Source organism: Elephas maximus, chromosome 15, assembly GCF_024166365.1.
Source record: "Elephas maximus indicus isolate mEleMax1 chromosome 15, mEleMax1 primary haplotype, whole genome shotgun sequence".
In the NCBI taxonomy this organism is placed as follows: Eukaryota; Metazoa; Chordata; class Mammalia; order Proboscidea; family Elephantidae; genus Elephas; species Elephas maximus.
This window is the reverse complement of record NC_064833.1, coordinates 11184656-11210290: the sequence shown is the minus strand read 5'-3', so window position 1 is coordinate 11210290 and position 25635 is coordinate 11184656. Positions and strand designations below refer to the sequence as shown.

The following is a 25635-nucleotide window of genomic DNA, read 5'->3' as shown; positions in this document are numbered from 1 at the left end:
TTTTATCTGGTGAGAATTACAAATATGTGAACACGCCATGGTTTCAACAAGGAGACAGTTCCTCACCCCAGTGGATAAGGCAGACTGTGGCCAGGCCTCATGGCGTTTTTGAAGACTCGAAGAACTTGGCGTATAGTAAGGGTGCAAAAGGGTAAGCTAGGGTTAGATACCAGATACCGAATCCACATACTTGTGACTACCCTAAATGAAAACGTAACGAGGGGGATAAAAACACTACAGAATTATCACCACCGTTGGGCCACAATATGACCTTTACTTTAAAAAAAAAAAAAAAAGGGCACTAAAAAAACACACAAAAAATCTGTGAACCTTCAGACACAGTATTTTCTTCACTGAAGAACCGGACAGTGTGTAGCAGTGGCTGTCGATGGCCCACCCAGATGGCCTCAGAACTCACTGTTCCAGCAGCTGCCAAAGGGGGCCTTCTGAAAACCACTGCCCTTTGCAAACGCCAGGTATTTCTGTCTGAAGGATTTCTCTAAGAGGCCATGCCCCGGAGAACAGTTCTTAGGCAGACTGACATGAGTCAAGGGTAAATCTGGGATGTTCTACACTGTGTCCCAAAGTTCCCCAGGAGGGTGGAGGCTCAATTGCCCCTCACAGGAGCCTGCTTGATGAGGCATCTTTACAGTCTACTTTCTCTTTCCGGTCTTATTTCCCACACTTTCCCCAAATTTTTCTTATTTCTCCAATTTTCTTGGAATCACCTCCTGCATTCTCAACAGGAGCACAAGTGGTTCTTGGAGGTGGAGAAGGGAACTTACTGTCTTTACGTATCAAGGACAGACACACACAGTACACAGAGATACACAGGATACCTAGGGTGTTAAGATTTCACGGGTGAAGCTGATTAGAAAAAAGGGTCTAGAAAGACAGCTTGTTGTTGTTAGGTGCCATCGAGTCGATTCTGACTCATAGCGACCCCATGTGACAGGGCAGAACCGCCCCATAGGGTTTCCTAGGCTGTAATCTTTACGGGAGCAGATTACCAAGTCTTTTCTTCCATGGAACCACTGGGTGGGTTTGAACCACCAACCTTTCGGTTAGCAGACAAGCACTTAACCATTAGCACCACCAGGGCTCCTTGAAAGACTGCATAGAGGGGAGATAACAAAAACAAGACTGAGCAGCCATGTGCTAAACTAACCACTTGCACTGAACTCCTTGTCTCAGGGTCAGCTTCTGGGGGACTCAAACTAGGACACAATGGTACCACTCTGACATGGCACATTTCATGAATGCCCTCATTTAATTCTTCACAACCTGGAAGTCTGTGAATGTCACGTCCATTTATCACGAGAGGCCACCTGGGTGGTACAAACGGTTAAGCGCTTGGCTATGAACAGAAAGGCTGGTGATTCAAGTCCACCCAGAGGTGCCTGGCGATCTACTTCTGAAGGGTCACAGCCATTGAAAACCCCATGGAGCACAGTTCTGTTCTGTAACACGGGGTCGCCATGACTTGAAATTGACTCTACAACAACTGGTTCTTTGTGTGTGTGTGTGTGTGTGTGGTTATCAGCTGAGGAAACAGGCTTTTCTACCAGAAGTAACATGGTGGCATGATGGCTGAGTCTGTGTTTCCTGAGCTCTCAGCCACCCCTTAGGAAAACCATCTCAAGTGCTTAGCCCAACATGGCACAGAGAAATAACCCTATCAATGTCAGTCACTGTTATCAATGAAAATAAATCAGGGTGCCATGAATTGAACAGGTGGTGGTACTAACCCAGAGGTGACATTATAAACTGCCCAAGTGGATAAAAACATCTTTATCATTAGTATATGGAGAAGGACATCACGCTTGGTAAAATAGAGGGTCAGTGAAAAAGAGGAAGACCCTCAATGTCATGGATTGACACGGTGGCTGCAACAATAGGCTTAAGCATAACAGCGATTGTGAGGGTGGTGCAGGACCAGGCAGTGCTTCGTTCTGTTGTACATGGGGTCACTATGAGTCGGACCTAACATCATAATCATCATTAGTATGATCATTAATAGGACGGTTTTGAGCTCCAACTGGATGTTGGGCTCAATGGAGATCAGAGACCATTTTATATGTCTCTTGGTTGAGGACTGGTGTCTTAGTTATCTAGGGCTGCTACATAAGAAGTACCACAGGTGGATGGCTTTAACAAAGAGAAATTTATTCTCCCACAGTCTAGGAGGCTAGAAGTCCAAATTCAGGGTGCCGGCTCCAAAGGAAGGCTTTCTCTCTCTCTCTGGGGGCTCTGAAGGAAGGTCCTTGCCATCAATCTTCCCCTGGTCTAGGAGCTTTTCAGCTCACGGGTCCAAAGGACACGCTCCACTCCCGGCACTTCTTTCTTGATGATATGAGGCCCCCTGCTCTCTGCTCACCTCTCTCTTTTATATCTCAAAAGATATTGACTCAAGATACAACCGAATCTTGTGGATTGAGTCCTGCTTCATTAACATAACTGCCTCTAATCCTGCCTCATTAACATCATAGAAGTTAGGCTTTACAACATGGAGGATAATCAAATCAGATCACAGAATTGTGGACAACCAGACAGTATTGGGAATCATGGTCTAGCCAAGATGATACACATTTTTGGGGGTCACGATTCAATCCATAACAACTGTATTAGGGGAAGCAGGGAAAAGGGGTTTTGGTACTGAGAATTTCAGCAGGAAAGGAAACCCTCTTCAACAACAGGCCCTGTTCAGCCTGAGTATGGATGCCCTAGCAGTCAGCCTCTACCTGTGTCTACCTTTCTTCTGTTCATTCATTAACAACCCACAAGAATCAAGAAGACAGTGTTTCCCTGAGCAATAACCCATCTTGCCCTCAAAAGGAAACATTCCAAACAACCATCGCTAGCCCTTCTGAGATGAAGTGGAAGATCCCACCAAGCAAAGCTACACTTCAGTTGGGATTTGATTCAGATCCTAAGACAGCTGCAAACCCAGAGGAAAGATGCTTGGGAAGGCTATTCTGCTGATGCACAGCTGTTGGGGGACCACCAGGGGGGGCATCTACACTGAATGGAGGATCCCCTTGGAAGAGGACAACCTGGATGAAAGCTTTTCTTTGTCAGCAGTGCAACTTGTGGCAAGTTCTAACTGCCCTGCGCCTCAGTTTCCTCTTGTCTACAGTGAGAAGGATGGAATCACTGTCACCTAAGGACACCTTCATGCTCTCAGGGCCTCTGATTTTCATTATCTGTCAAGTGACTCTCTCAATGCCAGCCCATAAATCTCATAAACTGTTAAGTAACTGTCTACTGATTAGTTTGATTACATTGGCTTCATTTTTTGGACCGACATCACCAGGTGGAGGAAGAAGCATACCCTAACTGATATATGTGTGGCTTGAATTTTAGGAAAGGGCAGGAGTCAGGAGATAAATAGTTTGATGGCACCTGAGTGATTTTCCATTAGGACAGACAGCCGGGGCTGGAGGAACATCATTCGCCAGTTCAGTATTGTCAAGTCTTATTGAATGAGATTTCACCCCAGGCCCCAAGAAGAGGCCAAAAAGGTAGAAGAGAACTTAAATTGCAAAACAAGTTTAGAAACAATCTATGGGGTAATCAACAGTGGAGAAGCTCGACCAGAAGCTTGCCTGCTACTCAAGTGGGGCACTGGCTTGGGAAAGCCAGACTTGGTAATTCGTTTAAAAGGAAGTGGTGTAATGGTTATGATTACTAACAGATATAAAGCCGGTTACCCTGATGTGGAGCAGATGGGGGTGTTACCTTAGACATGATATTATATGTTGTTTTTAACATTGGTTCTACCACCCATCTATCAATTTGCTGTACTGTGGTGGCTTGCATATTGCTGTCATGCTGGAAGCTATGCCACCAGTATTTTCAAATGCCAGCGGGGTCACCCATGGTGGACAGGGTTCAGCGGAGCTTCCACTGGGGAGAAGAGTCTGATCATCTACTTCTGAAAATTAGCCAGTGAAAACCTCATGGATCACAACGGAATATTGTTTGACTTGCTGGGTCTGGACACATTATCAGGAGTGATCAATCACTGGAGCAGGACATCATGGCTGATGAAACAGAGGGCCAACCACAGTGAGGGAGACCCTCGATAAGACAGATCGGCACAAGAGCCACAACAATGGACTCAAACGTGCCCGTGATGGTGAGGATGACGCAGGACCAGGCAATGTTCCATCTCTGTTGTACACAGTCACCATGAGTCAGAGTGAACTAGACGACAGTGACCTATCTACCTACCTGCTTATCGATCATCTATCTATGTATACCAAACCACATAGTGCATTGGGCAAATCTGCTGCAAAAGACCTGTTTAAAGTATTCAAAAGCAAAGACGTCACTTTGAGGACTAAGGTGTGCATGACCCAAGCCATGGTATTTTCCATCACTTCGTATGATGTGAAAGCTGGACAATAAATAAAGAAAACCAAAGAAACATTGATGCCTTTGAATCATGGTGTTGGCAGAGAATTATGCTGAATATACCATGGACTGCTGGAAGAATGAACAAATCTGTTTTTGGGTCTCGAAAGAGTACAGCCAGAATGCTTTCTAGAAGCGAGGATGGTGAGATTTCATCTCATGTACTTCGGACATGTTATCAGGAGGGATTAGTCCTTGGTGAAGGACATCATGCTTGATAAAGTGGAGGGGTCACCAAAAAAGAGGAAGACCCTCAACAAGATGGACTGACACAGTGGCTGCAACAATGGGCTCAAGCAGAGGCTGTGTGAATGGCACAGGACCAGGCAGTGTTTCATTCTGTTATACACAGGGTCACTATGAGTTGGAACTGACTGGATGGCACCTAACAACAATTATCTATAGCACTGGATATTACTGAGATGCTAATTTCATATGCCCCAACTCAATGGTTATGCTCTTACCGAGCCTAGACAGTTTTCATGGCTTTTGATGGGAAGGGGATAAAGGAGAAGAGGGGATTCCAGCCCTGAGACACTCAGCAGGTTGAAAAGCCCACGTTCGGAGGAAGCCAACTGGAGCCCATGAATGGAGGCTCCATGAGTCCGTTGCATAAGGATTTATTCTTCTGTGCATTCGTCAACTACATGTAAGAAGCCATTTTCTTTCTGAGTGATAACCCAATTTGTTCTCCAAAGAAAACATTTCAAACTCCCTTATCCCTGTGGCAGAATGAAAAGTCCCACCTAACAAGGCTACAATTAGAATGGAATTTGATTTGCACTGTACCACAGGTGCAAAACAAGAGGTGGCCAGAAAACCTTGTGTTGACTTCAATCTTGTTATCTCCAAACCATTTTCTCTTCACCCTCCCAAAAGGTGACCACAATAGGGAAGGTGACATACTCATAGACACAGATGCTGAGTTACACTGTTAACGGATTCCCAATAAATATGCAGTTAGGCTCAGGTGAGGCACTGTCTCACAGGAAAGGTGGTAAATTCATGTGTGGAAAATGCACAAACCCCCAAATATTTATTAACTGCAGGACCTACATGATGCTTCTATAGATTTAGGAAAAATGCTACCTCAAAATCCTGAGCTCTCTGCAATTTTCAAGCACTCCCTCACACACGGACTTATGGGATTCTTGCATCAATCCTATGTAGTGGGTATTGGGATACTCATTTTGCAGATGGAGACTGTAGAAGAGATACCCGAATCACACAGCCAATGACAAGTTAAGGCCCTAAACCAGCTCTCCTGATATGTGGTTCAATGCACTTTGACAAACCCACCACCGGCTTGAGTCACCCAAAACCACAACCACACAGCACAGTGTCCGAAAGGGTTTTTATTCAGGCCACATTTGAAAACCCTCCTCCCCTTGAGTCTCGTGACACTGGCCCAGTTGTTAAAAGGTGTAACGATTCTTGTTTCCATTCTCCCCAAACTTCAACGCCCAGACAAAAAAGAGAAAGTGAGTAAAACCTTGCTCCTCTGGAAAATACCAAAAGATCACACTTGATTTATAAAATTTGTAATACATTACGGAACTTTTTTAATTTTCATTGTGCCTTAAGTGCAAGTTTACAAATCAAGTCAGTCTCTCATGCTATATACTCCTAATTGCTCTCCCCCTGATGAGACAGCACACTCCTTCCCTCCACTCTCTCTTTTGGTGTTCATTCCACCAGCTTCTGACCCCCTCTGCTCTTTCATCTCCCCTCCAGACAGGAGTTGCCCACATAGTCTCATGTGTCTACTTGATCCAAGACGCTCATTCTTCACCAGTATCCTTTTCTATCGTATCGTCCAGTCCAGCCCCTGTGTGGAGAGTTGGCTTCAGGAATGGTTCTTGTCTTGGACTAACAGATCTGGGGACCATGACGACCGGGGTCCTTCTAGTCTCAGTCAGACCATTAAGTCCTGTCTTCTTACAAGAATTTGGGGTCTGCATCCCACTGCTCTCCTGCTCCCTCAGGGGTTCTCTCTCGTGTTCCCTGTCAGGGCAGTCTTTGGTTGTAGCCAGGCACCATCTACTTCTTCTGGTCTCAGGCTGATGTAGTCTCTGGTTTATGTGGCCCTTTCTGTCTCTTGGGCTCGTAATTACCTTGTGTCTTTGGTGTTCTTTATTGTCCTTTGGTCCAGGTGGGTTGAGACCAGTTGATGCATCTTAGATGGCCACTTGCTAGCATTTAAGACCCCAGATGCCACTCTCCAAAGTGGGATGCAAAATGTTTTCTTAATAGATTTTATTATGCCAATTGACTTAGATGTCCCCTGAAGCCATGGTCCCCAAACCCCTGCCCCTGCTACACTGGCCTTTGAAGCATTCAGTTTATTCAGGAAACTTCTTTGCTTTTGGTTTAGTCCAGTTGTGCTGACCTCTCCTGTATTGTGTGTTGTCTTTCCCTTCACCTAAAATAGTTCTTACCTACTAATTAGTGAATACCCCTCTCCCACCTGCCCTCCCTCCCCACTCTCGTAGCCATCAAAGAATATTTTCTTCTCTGTTCAAACTATTTCTTGAGTTCCTATAATAGTGGACTTATACAATATTTGTCCTTTTGCAACTAACTTCACTCAGCATAATGCCTTCCAGGTTCCTCCACATTATGAAATGTTTCACAGATTCCTCACTGTTCTTTATCGATGTGTAGTATTCCATTGTGTGAATATACCATAATTTATTTATCCATTCATCCATTGATGAGCACCTTGGTTGCTTCCTTCATTTTGCTGTTGTAAACAGTGCTGCAACGAACATGGTATGCATGTATCTGTTCATATAAGGCTCTTATTTCTGTAGGATATATTCCAAGGAGTGAGATTTCTGGATCGTATGGTACTTCTATGCCTAGCTTTTTAAGGACGTGCCAAATTGATTTCCAAAGTGGTTGTACCATTTGACATTCCCACCAGCAGTGTATAAGTGTTCCAGACTCTCCACGACCTCTCCAACATTTATTTTGTTTTTTGGATTAATTAATGCCAGCCTTGTTGGAGTGAGATAGAACCTCATTGTAGTTTTGATTTGCATTTCTCTAATGGCTAATGATTGTGAGCCTTTCCTCATCTATCTGTTAGCTACCTGAATGGCTTCTTTATTGAAGTGCCTGTTCATATCTTTTGCTCATTTTTTGATTGGGCTGCCTTTTTGTAGTTGAGTTTTTGCAGTATCATGTAGATTTTAGATATCAGGCACTGATCGGAAATGTCATAGCTGCAATCTTTTTCCCAGTCTGTAGGTAATCTTTTTACCCTTCTGGTGATGTCTTTGGATGAGCACAGGTTTTTGATTTTTAGGAGCTCCCAGTTATCTTGTTTTTCTTCTGCATTGTTAGTAATGTTCTGTATACTGTTTATGCCATGTATTAGGGCTCCTAACGTTGTCCCTGTTTTTTCTTCCATGATCTTTATCATTTTAGATTTTATATTTAGGTCTTTGATCCATTTTGAGTTTGTTTTTGTGCATGGTGAGAGGTATGGGTCTTGTTTCACTTTTTTGCAGGTGGATATCCAGTTATGCCAGCACTATTTGTTAAAAGACTGTCTTTTCCCCATTTAACTGTTTTGGGGCCTTTGTCAAATATCAACTGCTGATATGTGGATGGATTTATATCTGGGTTCTCAATTCTTTTCCACTGGTCTATGTATCTGTTGTTGTACCAGTACCAGGCTGTTTTGACTACTGTGGCAGTATAATAGTTTCTAAAATCAAGTAGAGTGAGGCCTCCCACTTTGTTCTTCTTTTTTAGTAATGCTTTATTTATCCAGGGCCTCCGGAATTTTTTAAAATGAATACAAACATGGAAGGGAGAGCTTCAAAATAATGCAAGAATAATAACCGAGTGTCCCATTTAATTGGATTTAGCATGGCAATGGTGCAGGACAGGGCAGCATTTCTTCTATTGAGCATGGGGTCACATGAGCAGGAGACTCACCTTACGGCAGCAAACAACAACAGTATGGAATTCTCCAAGTAGGAGAGGGAGACCAGTCACCAACTGGATAAACAGTAGATTCCTCTGACACATTCATCTAATGTCTCATTGCTTAAAACTCCTTGGAGAAGTCTTCCTTGCCATGGCACCATCGGGCTAGTGATGGCTTTCCTTTTCTGCATTCATTCCATGCCTTATTTGCATACTATTATTACACTTGTTGCCGTTGTTGGGTGCCACTGAGTTGATTTCGACTCATAATGACTCCATGGGACAGAGGAGAACTGCTCTGTATGGTTTTCTGGGCTGTAATCTTTACAGAGGCAGATCACCAGGTCTTTATCCTATGGAGTTTCTGGGTGGGTTCAAACTGCCAGCATTTTGGCTAGCAGCTGAGTGCTTAACCATTTGCACCCCCAGGGCCCTTGGCACTTGTTAGACGATTTAAATTTAGTTGTTTCAAGTCTGTCTCCCCAAAGGGAGAGAACTATGGCTTGCATCCCCTCAATAGCCTGACACAATGCTTGGTACTTCAAGAGGACTTGGCAAGGGTGGCTTTGAAATGAATGACCTCCGTGCACTAACGGCACAGTCAGTGTGTACTGGATATCTGTATAATGACTGACTGACGATGGATGAATCCCTCACTTCTCCCTGACTGCTTAGCTCACACTACGGCCTAGGGCCTGGCTGCTCCAACTGTGGTCTGTGAGCCAGCAGCACTGACATCTTCCCAGCTACTGGTTAGAAACGCTGAACTTGGGGCCTCAAGGCAGAGATACTGAATTCAAATCTGCATTTTCACTAGATCCGCAGGTAAATCACATGCATATCAAAGTTTGAAAAGCCTTGTTACTCAATGTGTGGTCCCCAGACCCCAGAGCCTGTCAAAAATGCAGCTATAAAGCATTGCACCCAGGAAGGTAGTGCTTTGGCCCTTCTCTCTTACTTTCCTCCCTGAACCATCTTCCGCTGAGGACAGCTGGGAAATGGAGAAGAGAGCACCACACAGGGGACACAAGACCATGTGTGTGATCTCAGCTCTGCCACTTAGCTGGCTTCAAGACCTGGGTACCCTCCCTCCAACACCGATGGCACCTTGGTATCAGCCCATTTCCTAGAATGAGAAATACTGGGTACATGTGGCCACAGTCCCTCCCAGCAAATAGTTTCTCTACTGCCTAGAGACCTGATATCATGGCGAGGTTGTTGTTAAACGCTTACTTGGCTTCTTTAGTCTACTTGAAGAGCCCCTGGTGGTACAGTGGTTAGGCGATAGAGCTGCTAACCAAAAGGTCAGTGGTTTGAACCCACCAGCTGCTCTATGGGAGAAAGATGTGGCAGTCTGCTTCCATAAAGATTACAGCCTTGGAAACCCTATGGGGCAGTTTTACTTTGTCCTATAGGGTGGCTATGAATCAGAATCAACTAAATGGCAACGGGCATTCTACTTGAGTGGTTTGAAAACATCAAAAGGCAGAGATCCGCGAGGAAGGCAGAGCGTTCAGAAAACGAGGAGGAAAAATAAAATGAAATTGTTAGAAAAGAAGATGGGCGTGGGTTTTATGTTGAATGCAAGAAAATGGAGTATTAATGTGATGAGGGGAGCAAAAGTAGGGTAGGAGGGCAATATTTACAGAGGACCTACAATGCCACGTCTAGGTGTTTCATCTACATCACCTCGACTGAATTTCACAACAACCCCATAAGCGGGCATTATCATCTCCATGTTAGAGATAAACAAACCCGGAGTCAGGAAAGTTGAGCAGCTGGCTCCAGGTCACACAGCTAGTAAACAGCAGAGCTGGATTCAACCCAGGTCAGCCTGACCCTCAAGACCATACTGTTACCACTGAATACAGCATGACAACTTCTCCAATTCCTTGCTGCTTGATAATGAGAAGGGAATTGATAAATTGACAGAGGAAATGCAAAGAGGGAAGCAAGTGGGATAGAAACATGTAGGGATGGACTGAGAACGGTTATGAAGATCAATGTCAAACGGGAGATGAAAGAGAAAGATACATGAGAGCAGAAAAGGAGGAGAATGGGCCAAAATAAGTGAGAGCCAGGGAAATGGAATAGCTGAGAGATCTGAAGCTAGCATTAACTAGAAAAGAAAAATGACGTCCCTTCACTGATGAATTACTGTGTAAAGGAATGACTGAAGGGCTGATTCCTTTTAATTTGGCTGAAGGCTAACCAGATGACCAAACTTTGATATTTTTGTTAACACTAACAATATTATCCTTAGAGTGTGTGTTCCAATTATTCTGGCTTGTTTACTGCTATATCTCTAAAGTTGAGAAGCCTGCCTGGTACAGAGAAGGCACTCAAGAAATATTTGTCAATTGAATATCATGAATAGCAACACAAATAACTACCTTTTATTGGGCATTTCTTCACAGATGCCCAATAAAGTGCTCTTACCTTCACAAGTAAAGTCAGGAAAGGTGTGCGTCAGGGTTGTATCCTTTCACCATACTTACTCAACCTGTATGCTGAGCAAATAATCCAAGAAGCTGGAGTATATGAACAAGAACGCAGCATCAGGACTGGAGGAAGATGCATTAACAACTGGTGATATGTAGGTGACATAGCCTTGCTTGCTGACAGTGAAGAGGATTTGAAGCTCTTACTGATGAAGATCAAAGACCACAGCTTTCAGTATGGATTACACCTTGACATAAAAAAAACAAAATTCCTCACAATTGGACTAATAAGCAACATCATGATAAATGTAGAAAAAACCGGAGTTGTCAAGGATTTCATTTTACTTGGATCCACAATCAATGCCCACGGAAGCGGCAGCCAAGAAATTAGGCGATGCATCGTGTTGGGCAAATGTTTAAAGTATTGAAAAGGAAGGATGTCATTTTGAGGACTATGGTGTGCCTGACCCACGCCATGGTATTTTCAATTGCCTCATATGAATGGGAAAGCCAGACAATGAATAAGGAAGACCGAAGGAGAAGAACTGAAACCTTGAATTACGGTGTTGGCAAAGAATATTGAGTATACCATGGACTGCCAGAAGAATGAACAAACCTGTCTTGGAAGAAGTGCAGCCAGAATGCTCCTTAGAAGCAAGGATGGCTAGACTTCGTCTCACATACTTTGGACACGTTATCAAGAGGGATTAGTCCCTGGAGAAGGACATCATGCTTGGTAAAGTGGAGGATCAACAAAAAAGAGGAAGACCCTCAACGAGATGGACTGACACAGTGGCTCCAACAATGGGCTCAGGCACAGCAAAGACTGTGAGGATGGCATAGTGCTGGGCAGTGTTTTGTTTGTTGTGCACAGTGTCTCTATGTGTTGGAACTGACTCTAACAACAACACCTTCACAAGAGCCTATGATTTATGGATGCCATTTTTCAGAGGAAGATACTGAAGCTCAGAGATTCAGCCACTAGTCCAAGGTCACACCAGCCTTAGAACACAAATTTCTCTCACCCGAAGCTTGTGCAGATTCTGCCTGACTGAGGGATCTGAGTGGGCGTGTAGCATCTCTCCTCCACTTTGGAGATGTTAGACCCTCTGGTCAACATGCTAATCCACCAGACAGGCCCCAACTGCCCTCTACCCCATAGGGCTTCTGCTCCATCCTTGTCTCTCTCCACTCAGTCTTGCCTGTCAGAGGTCTCTGAATCCAGCCACCTTGGAAGTGGGCCATTCTCATGATCATGTCCCCTTGGTCTGTCAACAGGGAAGTGATTGATCTTGCCCAGCTGGCCATGGAGAGGTGGTCAGGACAGCTGGATGCACGTGCCTATCCAGCAAGACTGCCAAGACAAAGCCTCTCTCCAATAAACAGGCAAGAAGGGGAAGGCCCTGGACAGCCTCAAGACAGCCAAGTGTCAGGTGTGCCTGGCAAAGAAAATGGAATATACCGTGGACTGACAGCAGAATGAACAAATCAGTCTTAGAGGAAATACAACCAGAATGCTCCGCAGAAGTGAGGGTGGCAGGACTTTGTCTTCCTTACTTTGGACACGTCATCAGGAAAGGCTAAAGGTTAGAAAAAAAATCATGTTCGGTAGAGAGTCAGCAAAAACAGGGGAAACCCTCTATGAGATGGAATGGCATAATAGCCACAATGGATTCAAACATCCCAACGATCATGAAGATGGCACAGGACCAGGCAAGCTTTCATTCTGTTATACATAAGGTCACCAAGAGTCAGAGCCAACTCGCTGGCAACTAACAACAATTCAGATTCAACTAATGAATGAGTTCCAGAAGTTGGACTAATTGTATTAGAATACACTATTTCCTTTAAGCCTGGACACCACCCTTTGATGGAGCAAGGCTATTATCCCCAACTTACAAGTCAGTGGCTCATGCAAAGTCCCAAACACATAAGGCAGAGTCCAAATGCAAACTCCAAAATCCAGCACAGTTTCCATATACGTCAGAATCCTTTACGGCCAGGAGAATGAAGAAGCAAAGAAGTGATCAACCTCACTTGGCTTAGAGATGGTTTCCTACCTGTCTGCCTTCCCCATAGTTCACTTTAAGACTTCCAAGAGCTATTATCATAATTAAAATTCTATAACGCTGACTTTGACTACATTTGGTTGTTGTTGTGATAACAGTAATGCTGTACACCACAAAGTCTTGGTTAACCAGAATCCCAAGGGAATTCTTTCACTCATGCATTCAGCAGTGGCTGACTCAGTTCCTGCCATGGGCCATACAGCCTGCTGGGGATTGAGAATGCCACAGAAGAAAGACATAAGCCCTTGCCCTCAAGTAGCTCACAGCTGGCGGGGGAGACAAGCAAACAGATCAACCCAATGCAATGTGCAAAACACTATGGTTGGGGAAGCTGTGGGGGAGGACCGACTCTAACCTCACCTGGTGAGCCACCTGCATGGCTTCCTGGGGAGATGACACTGGAGCTGGATCAAGGTGAAGGTGAGTAGCCAGGAGAAATGAAGGGATGGGTATTTAAGGCCAATGGAGCAGGGTCAATGTGAAGGAGTCTTTGATTTCCACATTAATGAATTCTACCTTTAGGAATCCTAAAGGGGGGGTGGGGATCTCATCTCATGGATCTGCTTTCTTTAAAAAAAAAAAAGATGCACTCAACTATGAGTTCATGGTCAGCCCAATTTCTTGGTCCCCATATGCCATTAGCCACAGCCAAAAACAGGATAATGGATGCGTCGAACCATGAATTTCAATGCCTTGCAAAATCCTGAATCATCAATAAAAGGTTCCACTGTGCTTACTTGACTGGACTCCCTCCTAAGGCCAAAGAAAGAATGCAGAATGTGTGCACTAACTAACCATGCTTGAATATCGAGCTCAAAACCACCCCAACCCCGACTGTTCCGCAGAACTGCCAATCCACCAGCATACGCCCTCTACTACCACAAGCCCAGCCCATCCTGCATCTCCCTAACACTGCTTCCCCATGTCCCTACCAGCCTCTGCTTTGATTCTAAACTCCATTTCCAGCCATTTGTCAAGTGTGAGCTAGGAAAGGAGAGGCAGGGCCCTGGGTCACCAATGTGGGCCGTGGCGCCCAGGGATGCCTAGTGAGAGACCTAAAACTTGCAGAGGGTCAGAACTGCGATCTAGGCTCAGAAGCTGAACTGACCCATGGTCACATGTGAACCCAGAATGCAGTCACTCTTTGATCTCAGGCATGTGACTTTGCCTCTTAGCGTTTCCATATCCTCATCTATAAAGATGACCTGGAAGCACAGGCAGAACGCTCCTTAGAAGTGAGGATGAGACTTTGTCTCACATACTTTGGACATGTTATCAGGAGGGACCAGTCCCTGGAGAAAGACATCCTGGCTGGTGACATAGAGGGTCAGCAAAAAAGAGGAAGACCCTCAACAAGATAAGTTGACATGGGTTGACATGGCTGCAATAATGGGCTCAAACATAACGATTGTGAAGGTGGCACAGGACCGGGTAATGTTTCATTCTATTGTCTTTAGGGTTGCTGTGAGTCAGAACCAACTCAATGGCACCTAACAACAACAATCTATAAAATGGAGGTGATCATTCCCACTTTATAGGATCATGGTAAGGAGTAAATGAATTAAATATATTTTCACGGATGAAAGTGCCTAACCAGGTGTCTGACTTTTCCTTCTTCCAAAAACTTAACTTTTCTTAGATTCTTTTGGGAACCTCAGGCTATGGGTCTTAGCATTCTCAAACCTGCTTCCTTCTAGGGAAGGATAAAGATAAGGTGCTGTCTCTAACGGGCCTTGGCTACCTCTTCCCAGGCTGGGCAAGACAGGGCTGGGGGTACTGGCTGGGAAAGGGGGAAAGAAGCGAAAGAGGGAAACCACAAGCTCCAATGGGGCCCCAGGCTCTGATGTCAGTCAATAGGTACTGCATACCACTCAATGTGAAAGACACGCGAGACTCTGCATGTTCGTGTGCATTCAAAGAACGTGCTGTGCCTTGTTTCCTAGCACATACTCCAGAATTAGCGTCAGTTCAGTTAACCAAACACAGGGCAGGACACAGAGAGATGCATGTATTTCTTCCCTGAAGAAAGCAAATGAAAGAGCATCAGTTGCTAACCTCTCTTCAGGCAGATCCCCACCAACATCTGCAAATACACACTCACACACACACCCCAAAGCCTGGGCCACCCCGAATCCATGTTCCTGGCTGGCTGCCTCCCACACCCGCAGGCTCCTCAGTTTCCAGAGAGGCACTGTCTTCTCTACAGACATCCATAACCTCACTGAACAAACCTGTTGCTGAATCTGCGGTCCTGTGAGGATGCCCCCACCTTGTGGCCAAATCTGGAAAAGCGCTTCCAGCCAGGAAAGACCATGCCAAGGCTTCCTGAGCCCCTGCAGACCACCTAGTCAGGGGTTACTCAGTGGGTAGCAGAGAGAGAAATCCACCCGCTAAGGCACAGGACAGGTCAAGGCCATGGCCAATTCCTTGCCAGACCTCTAGTAATCGTTCCTTGGAAGCAGCCATCAGGAGTGCTTAGCCCCGGCCAGGAGGCAGGGGGAGAGCTGGGAGTGCCCGCCAGCCCGGGGGTGTGCGCAGTGCTGACGGCCCAGACCGCCAACCTGGGCGCGCAGCCGCCACCACCGTCCTCTCCCCTCCCCAAATACAGGAGGATTTGCCTTCTGGAGAGTCTGGAGCAGAAGGGGGTTTCATCGATCTTCCGGCCATGCATCTGCATCCTAACTAACAAGGAAGTCCTTTCTAGAGGCAGGATACCGTGAGTGCAAACCTCCAGCCCAGGCTCCTTCCCATCCCCTGCGCCTTTACCTAGGCAAAGCAGGAGAAGAGGCTGCAGTCGAGGCTGGGCGGATATCAGAACCCAAACCATGGAGACATTTCAGCCAAAATAGTCCCAGGACCTCAACTCCTGGCTCTGTTAAGCTTCAACCTTTCAGTCTAGGCTTAAAGCCCAAGATACACAGGTACATACATACATACATACGCGCGCACACACACATACACTCGTATTCACTTCCCTGAAAGGAACCCAAAGACAGGCATTTTGGCCAGTCCAAGCCACCAATTACAGCAGCATCAGATTCCCTTCTAAACCAGAATAAAGCCTCAAGAAAGACAGCATAAGCAAGCAAGCAAGCAACACACACGCACAGGCACACGCACCCCACCACAGGCAGTGTGCACCACTCCCGCCCCCAACTCCGGATGTATTCTGTAAACTCGGTGGCAGTCACAAGAAAAGGGACCCACCCCAAACAGAACACAGCGCGCCAGGGAAGATCCAGTTTATCCTGTTCAATCCCTAAATTAATCGGAAAAGCCACAAACTGACACCTCAAGACGATGCCATAAATGCGCACACGCGCGCACACATGCCAGCCCCGATCTCCAAAAGAGCTGGGGCACCACGCTCAATTCTTCTAAGCCCCAACACCCAGAGAGCGGCTCACAGGCTCACAAGCACACAGCAGAGAAGTACGCACTGAGGGCAGGCTGGTCTCCAGCTCAGCTGGAGGACGCCCCTCTGCTCCGACCCGCACCCCGCGCCCCACCCTGCGCTGCCGCCGAGGGGCGCCCCGAGGCCGGGTACTCACACCAGCGCGTGGTAGAGCAGCGCCCAGCCCCGCGGTCTCTCGAGGGCGTCGTAGATCAAAGTTTGGACGCGCCGGTACTTGGCGTTGTTCCTCTTGGCCGGGCGGCTCAATGGGGTCTTGGCCAGGAGCCCGATGCCCTGGGGGGTCCTCCGCAGCCCCTCGTCGCGGCCGCCGCCCTCCAGGAGCAGGGTCCCGTCTTTGTCAGTGCCAGCTCCGAGCGCCAAGGTGACTTGCTCCACGTCGCCGGGCGCCAGCCCCACTTTCCGCTCCTCGTCGCCGGCCGCCGCCGCATCCCCACCGGCGGGGTTAGCGGCCCCGCCGCCTCCGCCGCCCCCGTCGTCGCCGCCGCCAGCCGCCCCCGCCGCCCTGCGCGCCTTGAGCCCCATCTTCCTCGCCCCCGCCGACCGCTTCGCCTTCTCCGCTGCTTCTCGGGGAAGAAGGGGCGCTCGGGGTGCGTGGACGAGGCGGTGGCGGCGGCTGCAAGCCCGGGAACTCCAATGCCATGATCCGCGCGCCCCTCCCCACCCCCCCCCCAAAACCAGGCAAACGCGGGACCCCCGGGGGGCAGGGGCGGCCGGGCGGAGGGCCAGGGGTCACATCCCGCGCGGTTCAGCCGCAAGACCCGAGGGGCGCGGGCCGGGGCCACGGGGGGCCAGCGAGGGCACGCGAGGCGGCGCGGAGGCGCTAGGGCGTGCGGCGGCCGGAGCCTGGCACCGGCGCTTGGGGGCGGCGGCGGCGGCGGCGGCACCCGGGCCGGCGAGCCCGAGGCAGCATCGCAGTTTATTTACAAGCTGGGTGCTAGCCGCCCGCCCGCCCTCCGCCACCGCACGCGCCACCGCCGCCTCCTCCCTCCTCCGCGCTCCCTCCGCGCCCCGCCCGCCCGCTCAGCCTCCCTCGGCAGCGACAGTGAGCGCGCCCGGCCGCCTCCCGCACTCGCCGGGGTGGGGCCCCATTGTCCCGCCCCGTCGCGGCGGGAGGCTCGGCGGCGCCTCGGCCGCCCCAGCGCCCCCCACCCTTGCGCGCCCTGCTGGTGGGGCTCGCCTGCCCAAGCGTGCTGGGGCTGCGGCGCTGGGCTGCCAGCGCTTGCGTGGGCGTTGGGGTTCCCCGGGGGGCGCGGAGGGGAGAGAGGCAGAGGGAGGTGGGGCCAGGGGAGGTCATGGCCCTTTCTGCTTTGGCTTCGTGGCCGCAACTGTACGTTTTCTCTTCGCCCCGCGTCCTATTTCCTTTTCTTAGGAAGCCAAATCCAAGTTGCCTGGGTGGCGGGGGCGAAGGGCGCCGGGAACCTGCCACCTCTGTGGCAACAACGCTTGGAGGTCCCTAGTTCTTTTGGTCCCCGGTTCAAGGTGGATACTGCTTTCCCTGGTTCAAGGTGGATACTGTTTCCCTACTTTCCCCAGCGCTTGAACAGCATCTCTGCTACTTGGGAGGAGGGCTGGACAAATGAAAAGAGTACACAGACTCGAAACCCTGGGTTTTCCTGGGCTCCGGAGTGCGCACTAGGTCAGTCATTTCCTTTCCATGAGTTTAGGTGCATTCATTCAATCATTAAACCCACAGGGTGCATGTGCTTCTCCTGAGAGGGGACAATGTTCAAAGACAAGAGGACACAAGGTCCCTGCTCTCCTAAAGCTTGCTTTCTGGTGAGAGGGGTAAGACAATAACCAGGAGACAAACGTGATTTCTGATCATGGTACCTGCTCTGGTGATAATAAGATAGGACAGGGGCAGGAGTGTTGAGGGGAGCTTCTTTAAGTTTATTGGTCCTGGAAGGCCTCATTGTGGAGGTGATGAGGTTTTGAGGTGCAACCTAAATGACAAGCAGGGGTAGCTACGTAAACATCCAGAAGAGGCTTCTAGCAGGTGCACAGGTGAAGAGGCCAGAGCACTGAGTAAAGGGCAGAGTAGAGGAAGCTGAGGCCACAGTCAGGCAGGGCCTAGATCATGTAAATGGGGGCAGTGGTGGTTCCGTGGTAGAATTCACGCCTTCTCTGCGAGAGACCCGGGTTCATTCGCAGCCAATACTCCTCAAGCGCAGCTTACCACCTGTCTGTCAGTGGGGGCTTGTGTGTTGCTGTGATGCTGAGTGGGTTTCAGCAGAGCTTTCAGACTAAGATGAAATCAGACAATGAAAACCCTGTAGGTCACAATGGTCCAGATCCTGTTGTACATGGAGCCTCCATGACTCAGGGGCCAACTCTCTGGCGGCTAACAACAGACCATGTAAACATTGACAGAGGGCAATGAGGGTCTCACACCCCACCACAAAATGTAAGTCAATTTGGCTAGGCCGTGATTCCCGGTGTTGTGTGGTTGCCCACCATCTTGTCATCTGATGTGATTTTCCTATGTATCGTAAACCCAACTTCTATGATGTTAATGAGGTAGGATTAGAGGCAGTTATGTTAATGAGGCAGGACTCAATCTACAAGATTAGGTTGTGTCTTAAATCAATCTTTTTTGAGATAAAAAAGAGAAGCGAGCAGAGAGACGGGGTGGGGGGGAGGCCTCATACAACCAAGAAAGCAGCACCGGGAGTAGAGCTCATCCTTTGGACCCAGGGTTCCTGCACTGAGAAGCTCCTAGACCAGGAGACGATTGATGACAAGGACCTTCCCCCAGAACTGACAGAGAGGGAAAGCCTTCCCCTAGAGCTGGCACCCTGAATTTGGACTTCTTGTCTCCTAAACTGTGAGAGAATAAATTTCTCTTTGTTTTAGGCCATCCACTTGTGATATTTCTGTTACAGCAGTAGATAACTAACAGACACCCCAACCTCACCGCTGTTGCCATTAGAGAAACTCCCTGAACTCCTGCTGCCCCATGGCACCTGGTACTTCCTTTGTTCCCACTCTCTCCCCTCAGTCTTCTGGCTTGGGTGGAGAGAGGGGCTATGAGCAAGACAAAGTCAAGGATCTATCCCTGGGGTATAAGAAAGGAGGACTCAGGGCCCCGGAAGGAAATACTAGCTCTGGATTTGCCTGGAGGAGATGGCCAAGGAGATCAAAGGAGTGGGAAGGGGAGGAGAGGGGTTGGAGTTTGTGAGTGGGGGCACAGGAGGAGGACCTGCAGAGAAGGACTGGCAGAGGTAGAAGCTCAGAAGTCTCAGCCAAGAATTTCATGAATGGAGTTTAACTATACTACACAGCTGAAATAATTAAAACAGTGTGGTATTGGCACAAAAATGAACTGCTTGAGGTGACAGAACAGTTTGCCCAGAAACTGACTCTAGTATGAGAACTTAATATAAAACAGGAAGAGTACTGCAAGCCGGTGGAGGAAGACAGTCATCAGTCAATGGCTGTGGAATGGCTTTTGTGAGGATTACACAGCACATGGAATTGTAGCTGGAGAAGTGACCAGTACAGTGCTCGGGGCACAGTATGACCCCTGTATGAGTAGTTAATGCTCCCCAGAGGAGCCCTGGTGGTGGCACAGTAGTTAAATGCTTTGCTGCTAACCGAAAGGTTGGCAGTTCAAACCCACCAGCTGCTCCGCAGGAGAAAGATGTGGCAGTCTGCTTCCGTAAAGATTACCTGTTGGCGTTGAGTCGATTCTGACTCATAGTGACCTTATAGGACAGAGTTGAACTGCCCCATAGGGTTCCCAAGGAGTGCCTGGGAGATTCGAACTGCTGACCTTTTGGTTAGCAGCTGTAGCTCTTAACCACCACATCACTAGGGTTGGAAACCCTATGGAACAATTCTGTCCTATAGGGTCAGTACGAGTTGAAATCAACTCTATGGCAATGGGTTTGTTTTCTTTTGGTGATATTCAGCAGTGAGTTGGTACATATTAAGTAACAGTGCAAATGCTGGAAAGGAGAAAAACCGGGAAAGAAGAGAAAAGCCCAGGGAAAGGAAATGGCCTGGATTAAAACAAAATCTCCAAATGGGAACTAGCCACCTACAGCATGTTTCTGTCCACTTCAGCACAGCACCCAGGCACATACACATACTTTCTCTCCCAACTCAGATCCCAGCTACCTAGGGAACAATCCTCCCCTTTGTATCTGAGAACCTTACCTAAAGTTGCCCGTCCTCCTCAGTCCCTCCCTATCCCATTTCCTATCTTATTTATTCATAACATTGATCACTGCCTAAAATTATCTTGATTGCCCTGTGCATCACAAATGGTTAAGTGCTCAGCTACTAACCCACAGGTTGGTGGTTGAAATCCCCCCCAGCGTGCCTGGGGAGAGAGGCCTGGTGATCTGCTTCTGAAAAATCAGCCACTGAAAACCCTACAGAGCAAAGTTCTACTCGGACACACATGAGGTCACTGTGAGTTGAAATCAACTCTACGGCAGCTGGTTTTCATAATTCTTAGTTATGTTTTGTATATGCGTCCACTGCCTTTCTCACTACAGGACAGCAGGCACCAAGCCTCCCACCCCTGATGTCCAGAAGAGTGTCCTACAGCAGGCTCTCAGAACTTACCTCCTACATGAATGGTGAATGAATGAATGAATGAATGAATGAATGCAAAGGCCCCAGCACAATGCCTGGCACACAATTCCGCATTCAATGTATGTTTACGTATGAGGTTTTTTTTTTTTTTTGTCTTTTACCATTTTTAAGGTCGTTATTCTTATGAAGTCTGGGTACTCATTGCAATTTAGGAAACATGGTGACAAAAACATTTTGACAGCCTTGAAATAAAAGGCCTCATTAGGTAAACATAAAAGAAGATGAGTCAGGGACCACGTAGAAAGCCGACGAGTACATTTATTACTGTGCAATTAATCAAAAGTTAGGTTTCCAAAATGACAATTTGGACCTATGAGCACATGAGGAGATTTGTCCATTTTCTTGGGAGCCGCAGACTGTCACATGATAATGTCTTAAGATAAAGTACAGGGACAGTTTTCATGCTTCCCATACAGGATGAGGTAAAGTCAATATCAAACTCATAACTCTGATCCAATTAAATTCAGCGATAGGGAAACTGCCAGGTAGTTGAGTCTGGGAAATTGATTTGCTTCAGTGGTTTTCTAATCTGATGTAGAGTGTTGTTCAGATATTTAACAGGGGGTTGGAAATGTCGTGAAAAACGGGGTGTACACTGAGTGCCATTTGAGAGGCTATGTAATGACAACACTATGGCACAGACTCCAGCCAAAGGAAATCAAACATTCCTGTAAACCATAGGAAGGAATGTTCTCTAAGGCCTAAGGTCCCTGAGAGCCTCATGTCCAGGAGTCAGTGACAGTATCTGCAGGGCCTGATGGGCTGTGGTGCCGACAACAGGGTATTCCCATCCTGGCTTTGAGTCCCAGCTTTGCCACCACTTCAGGGTGTGACCTTAGAAACTCAGCTACCTGACAATCCTCTAATTGCTGCCTCCCTTCACCTTCTCCACAGGGAGCCCTGGTGGAGTAGTGGTTAAAGAGCTGGGCTACTAACCAAAAGGCTGGCGGTTCGAGCTCACCAGCCACTCCACAGGAGAAAGATGTGGCAGCCTGCTTCTATAAAGATTTACAGCCTAGGAAACCCTATGTGGCGGGTCTACCGTGTCCTACAAGGTCACTGTGAGTCAGCATCGATGTGTCGATGTGACAGCAGTGGATTTGGTTTTTCTGTGTTCTCCTTCTCTGTGCCTTTCCTTTTGTTTTCCCTTTTCCTGGACTTCATTTCACTGAACATTGTTTTTGTTAATTGCATCAAGTTGGCTTCGACTCCTGATGACCTTATGTATAACAGAACAAAACGTTGCACAGTCCTGGGCCATCTTCATGGTCCTTAGAATGTCTGAGCCCATTGTTGTAACTATTGTATCAATTCATCTCATTGAGGGTTTCCCTCAGTTTTGCTGGCCCTCTACCAAACATGACCTCGTTTTCTAGTGGTTGGTCTTTCCTGATGACATGTCCAAAGCAAGCGAGAGAGCCAAAGTCTCTCCATCCTCACTTCTAAGGAGCATCTGATTGTATTTATTCTCAGATGTACTTGTTGTTCTTCTGGCCGTCCAGGGTATATTCAAGATTCTTCACCAACACCACCACCGCAATGCACCAACTCTTCTTCTGTCTCCCTTTATCATTGTCCAGCTTTCACACGCATATGCGGTGAGTGGAAAGACTACGGCTTGGGTCAGGCGCACTTTAGTCATCAACACGTTGTAATTGTGCGCTGCCGATTCGATTCTGACGCACAATGACCCTATAGGATGGAGAACAATTGCCCCGCAAGGTTTCCTATGCTGTAATCTTTACGGGAGTAAATCGCCAGGTCTTTTCTCCTGTGGAGGGGCTGGTGGGTATGAACTGCCAACCTTTTGGTTAGCAGTTGAACACTTTAAACATTGCACCAACAGGGCTTCTTCAGCATAACATTAAAAAACCAAAAAAAAAAAAAAAAAAACCGTTGCCATTAGGTCAATTCTGATTCGTAGTAACCTGACAGGACAAAGTAGAACTGCCCAACAGAGTTCCAAGGCTGTTACCTTTACAGTAGCAGCAGACTACCACAATCTTTCTCCCGGGGAGCAGCTGGTGGGTTCGAACCACCGACCTTTCCGTTAGCAGTGAGCGTTTAACCACTGCGCCATCAGAGCTCCTTCAGCGTGTCATTAGTGCAGATAAATTCTTTAACCTTCACAGGTAAGCAGACCTCCTGGGAATGAGTAAGAAAGTGGCAGAAGGACGTTCTCTGGTGCTCCAGTTTCTGCTGCTATGAAACCTACTTCCTATGGTTGTGAGCACCAAGTGACAAGATGAATAGAAGCATGCTTTGCAGGGACATGACACTTGGGTGATAGTTGTTATTACTGAAATCAATGAGCAGGGCCAAATATTAGGTTCACAGGCGTATGCTACCCTCTTACTCTGTTCCCAAAATCATTACAAAACTGTCTTACACTAAGTTTACTTTTGTTAACTGTTGCTCAAGAAATGCAGAGTGGATGTAGAAAAATTATGAGATATAAATCAGCCAAAAGGCAGAGAGAATCATTTGTTGTCTCATTACCCAGAAATAGCCTCTGTTAATATTCTCGTGGAGACTACTACCACCACCACTGCTGTGTGCCTTACCTGCAAACAGTGGAGACCAACCTGGAGCCCCCGATGTGGTTCCCTTCCCAGGGAATCAGCTGGCCACCTGGTGGCAGGTTGATTACATTGGACCTTCCCATCATGGATGGGGGTGGAGATGAGACCTCATTGGAATAGACACATATCCCGGATATTGAATAGCCTTTCCTGCCATAAGGGTTCTGCCAGCACCACCATCCATAGTTTTAGAAAAACTTTATTCACCATTATAAAATTCATCACAAAACTGCTTCTGATTAAGTAATTCATTCCAAAAATGCTTGCTCTGAACCTGGCTGCAAAACCTCCTCTAGGGGGAGCCAGTGAGACAGTTCTGTGAAGACAGGAGAGTCTCCTTAGCGATTTTGGAAGAGGCAAGTCAAGCTCCAATTTTCCATCTAATAACAACTCAAGACAAAATGAAACATTTGGAAAGAAAGGATTCCAAGACTTCCCTTATGTATTCTTTTTTTCTTGAAAATTCACCAATTTGGTAGTCCTCAGATTTGCCACCTGCCTCCCCTCCTCCACACCTTTGCTATCATTTTCCCTTTTCTGGACTTCATCCCACTCTATGTTAGGGTGGATGAATGCTTTCTCCCTCACAGGAGAGGAGCCTTCCTGAGAATAAGCAAGAAGACAGTGACAAAAAGACCCTTTCCACATCACTCAGCAGCTGAAGGCAGCATAAGGTATGAGATTTAAACCCAAAAGACCCAAATTCTTCTCCTGGATCTGTGACCTTGGACTTTCGACTTTGGGCAAGACGCTTAACTCTTCTATCTAGCCTCAGTTTTCTCATCTATAAAATGGGACCATGTTCCCTCCCCTCCCTGACTCAGACTGGGTCTGAGCACTGTCCCCGGGTCCTCGCGAGGCAGAGCTTTGCCGTCTGTGATGTGTATGCATGTTCACTCCGTTACTCGAAGGCGTGTGGACATCAGCACAGCAGAAGCCACGCAAGTCAGGCGTGATAGGGAAAGACCGAGCTCAGAGCCAAACAGCACTCACCTTCACTCCAGATGGCTCTCTGTTTGTCAAAAAGAAATACTTCTTTTTCCTGCCTCCAATTTGCAATTCTTACCTTAACCTTTTACATTTATTTTGCGTGTTTCTTAATGTCACTTTTGTCTTTTCCTTTTAAATAATTATGCTGGGTAAAATGTTCACTCCATCCACTTCATTCATTCATTCACCCTCCCAGGGAGCACCTCTCAATTGCCTGTTTCATGCGTTGCACTCCATCTATGGGAAACAGAAGTAAAGGGAAAATTCAGTAATTGCATATTTAGTTGCAAAGATGAGATAAATGCAAGAGTTTACTCATCTCTGTGTCTTCATTGCTTTTGAGTGGTCTGGCTCATGATAGGTGCTCATCGTCATCCTGTTGTTGTTGGTAGGTGTCGCTGAGTCAGTTCTGACTCATAGTGACCCTGTGTACCACAGAACAAAGCCCTGCCCGGTCCTGCGCCATCCTCACATTCGTTATGTTTCAGCCCATTGTTGCAGCCACTGTGTCAGTCCATCTCGTTGAGGGTCTTCCACTTGTTTGCTGACCCTCTACTTTACCAAGCATGATGTTCTTCTCCAGGGACTGATCCCTCCAGAGAACAGGTCCAAAGTATGTGAGACGTAGTGTCGCCATCCTTGCTTCTAAGGAGATTCTGGCTGTACTTCTTCCAAGACAAATATGTTCATTCTTCTGGCAGTCTATGGTATATTCAATATTCTTTGCCAACACCATAATTCAAAGGCATCAATTCTTCAGTCTTCCTTATTGATTATCCAGCTTTCACATGCATATGAGGGAATTGAAAATAACCATGGCGTGGGTCAGGCACAACTTAGTCCTCAAAGTGATATCTTCGCTTTTTAACACTTTAAAGAGGTCTCTTACAGAAGATTTGCCCAGTGCTTGGCTTTGATTGCTTCTATGGGCATTGATTTTGGATCCAAGTAAAATGAAATCTTTACAACTTCAATATTTTCTCTATCGTGACATTGCTTATTGGTCCAGTTGCGAGGATTTTTGTTTCCTTTATGTTGAGGTGCAATCCATACTGAAGACTGTAGTCTTTGATCTTCATCAGTAAGTGCTTCAAGCCTTCTTTGCTTTCAGCAGGCAAGGTTGTGTCATCTGCATATCACAGGTTGTTAATGAGTCTTCCTCCAATCTTGATGCTGCGTTC

General features: G+C 47.3%; 1 protein-coding gene across 1 annotated transcript in view; it reads right to left on the bottom strand.

Annotated features, from left to right (window-relative positions):
- KCNQ3 (potassium voltage-gated channel subfamily Q member 3) overlaps positions 1-16886 on the bottom strand; it is a 362080-nt gene extending 345194 nt beyond the window's left edge. Inside the window, exon 1 of the mRNA XM_049853758.1 lies at positions 16417-16886. Within this exon, the coding sequence (XP_049709715.1) occupies positions 16417-16802 (386 nt within the window). The 5' untranslated portion in view covers positions 16803-16886. The remainder of the gene's footprint in view (positions 1-16416) is intronic.
- Between the last annotated feature and the right edge of the window lie 8749 nt (positions 16887-25635).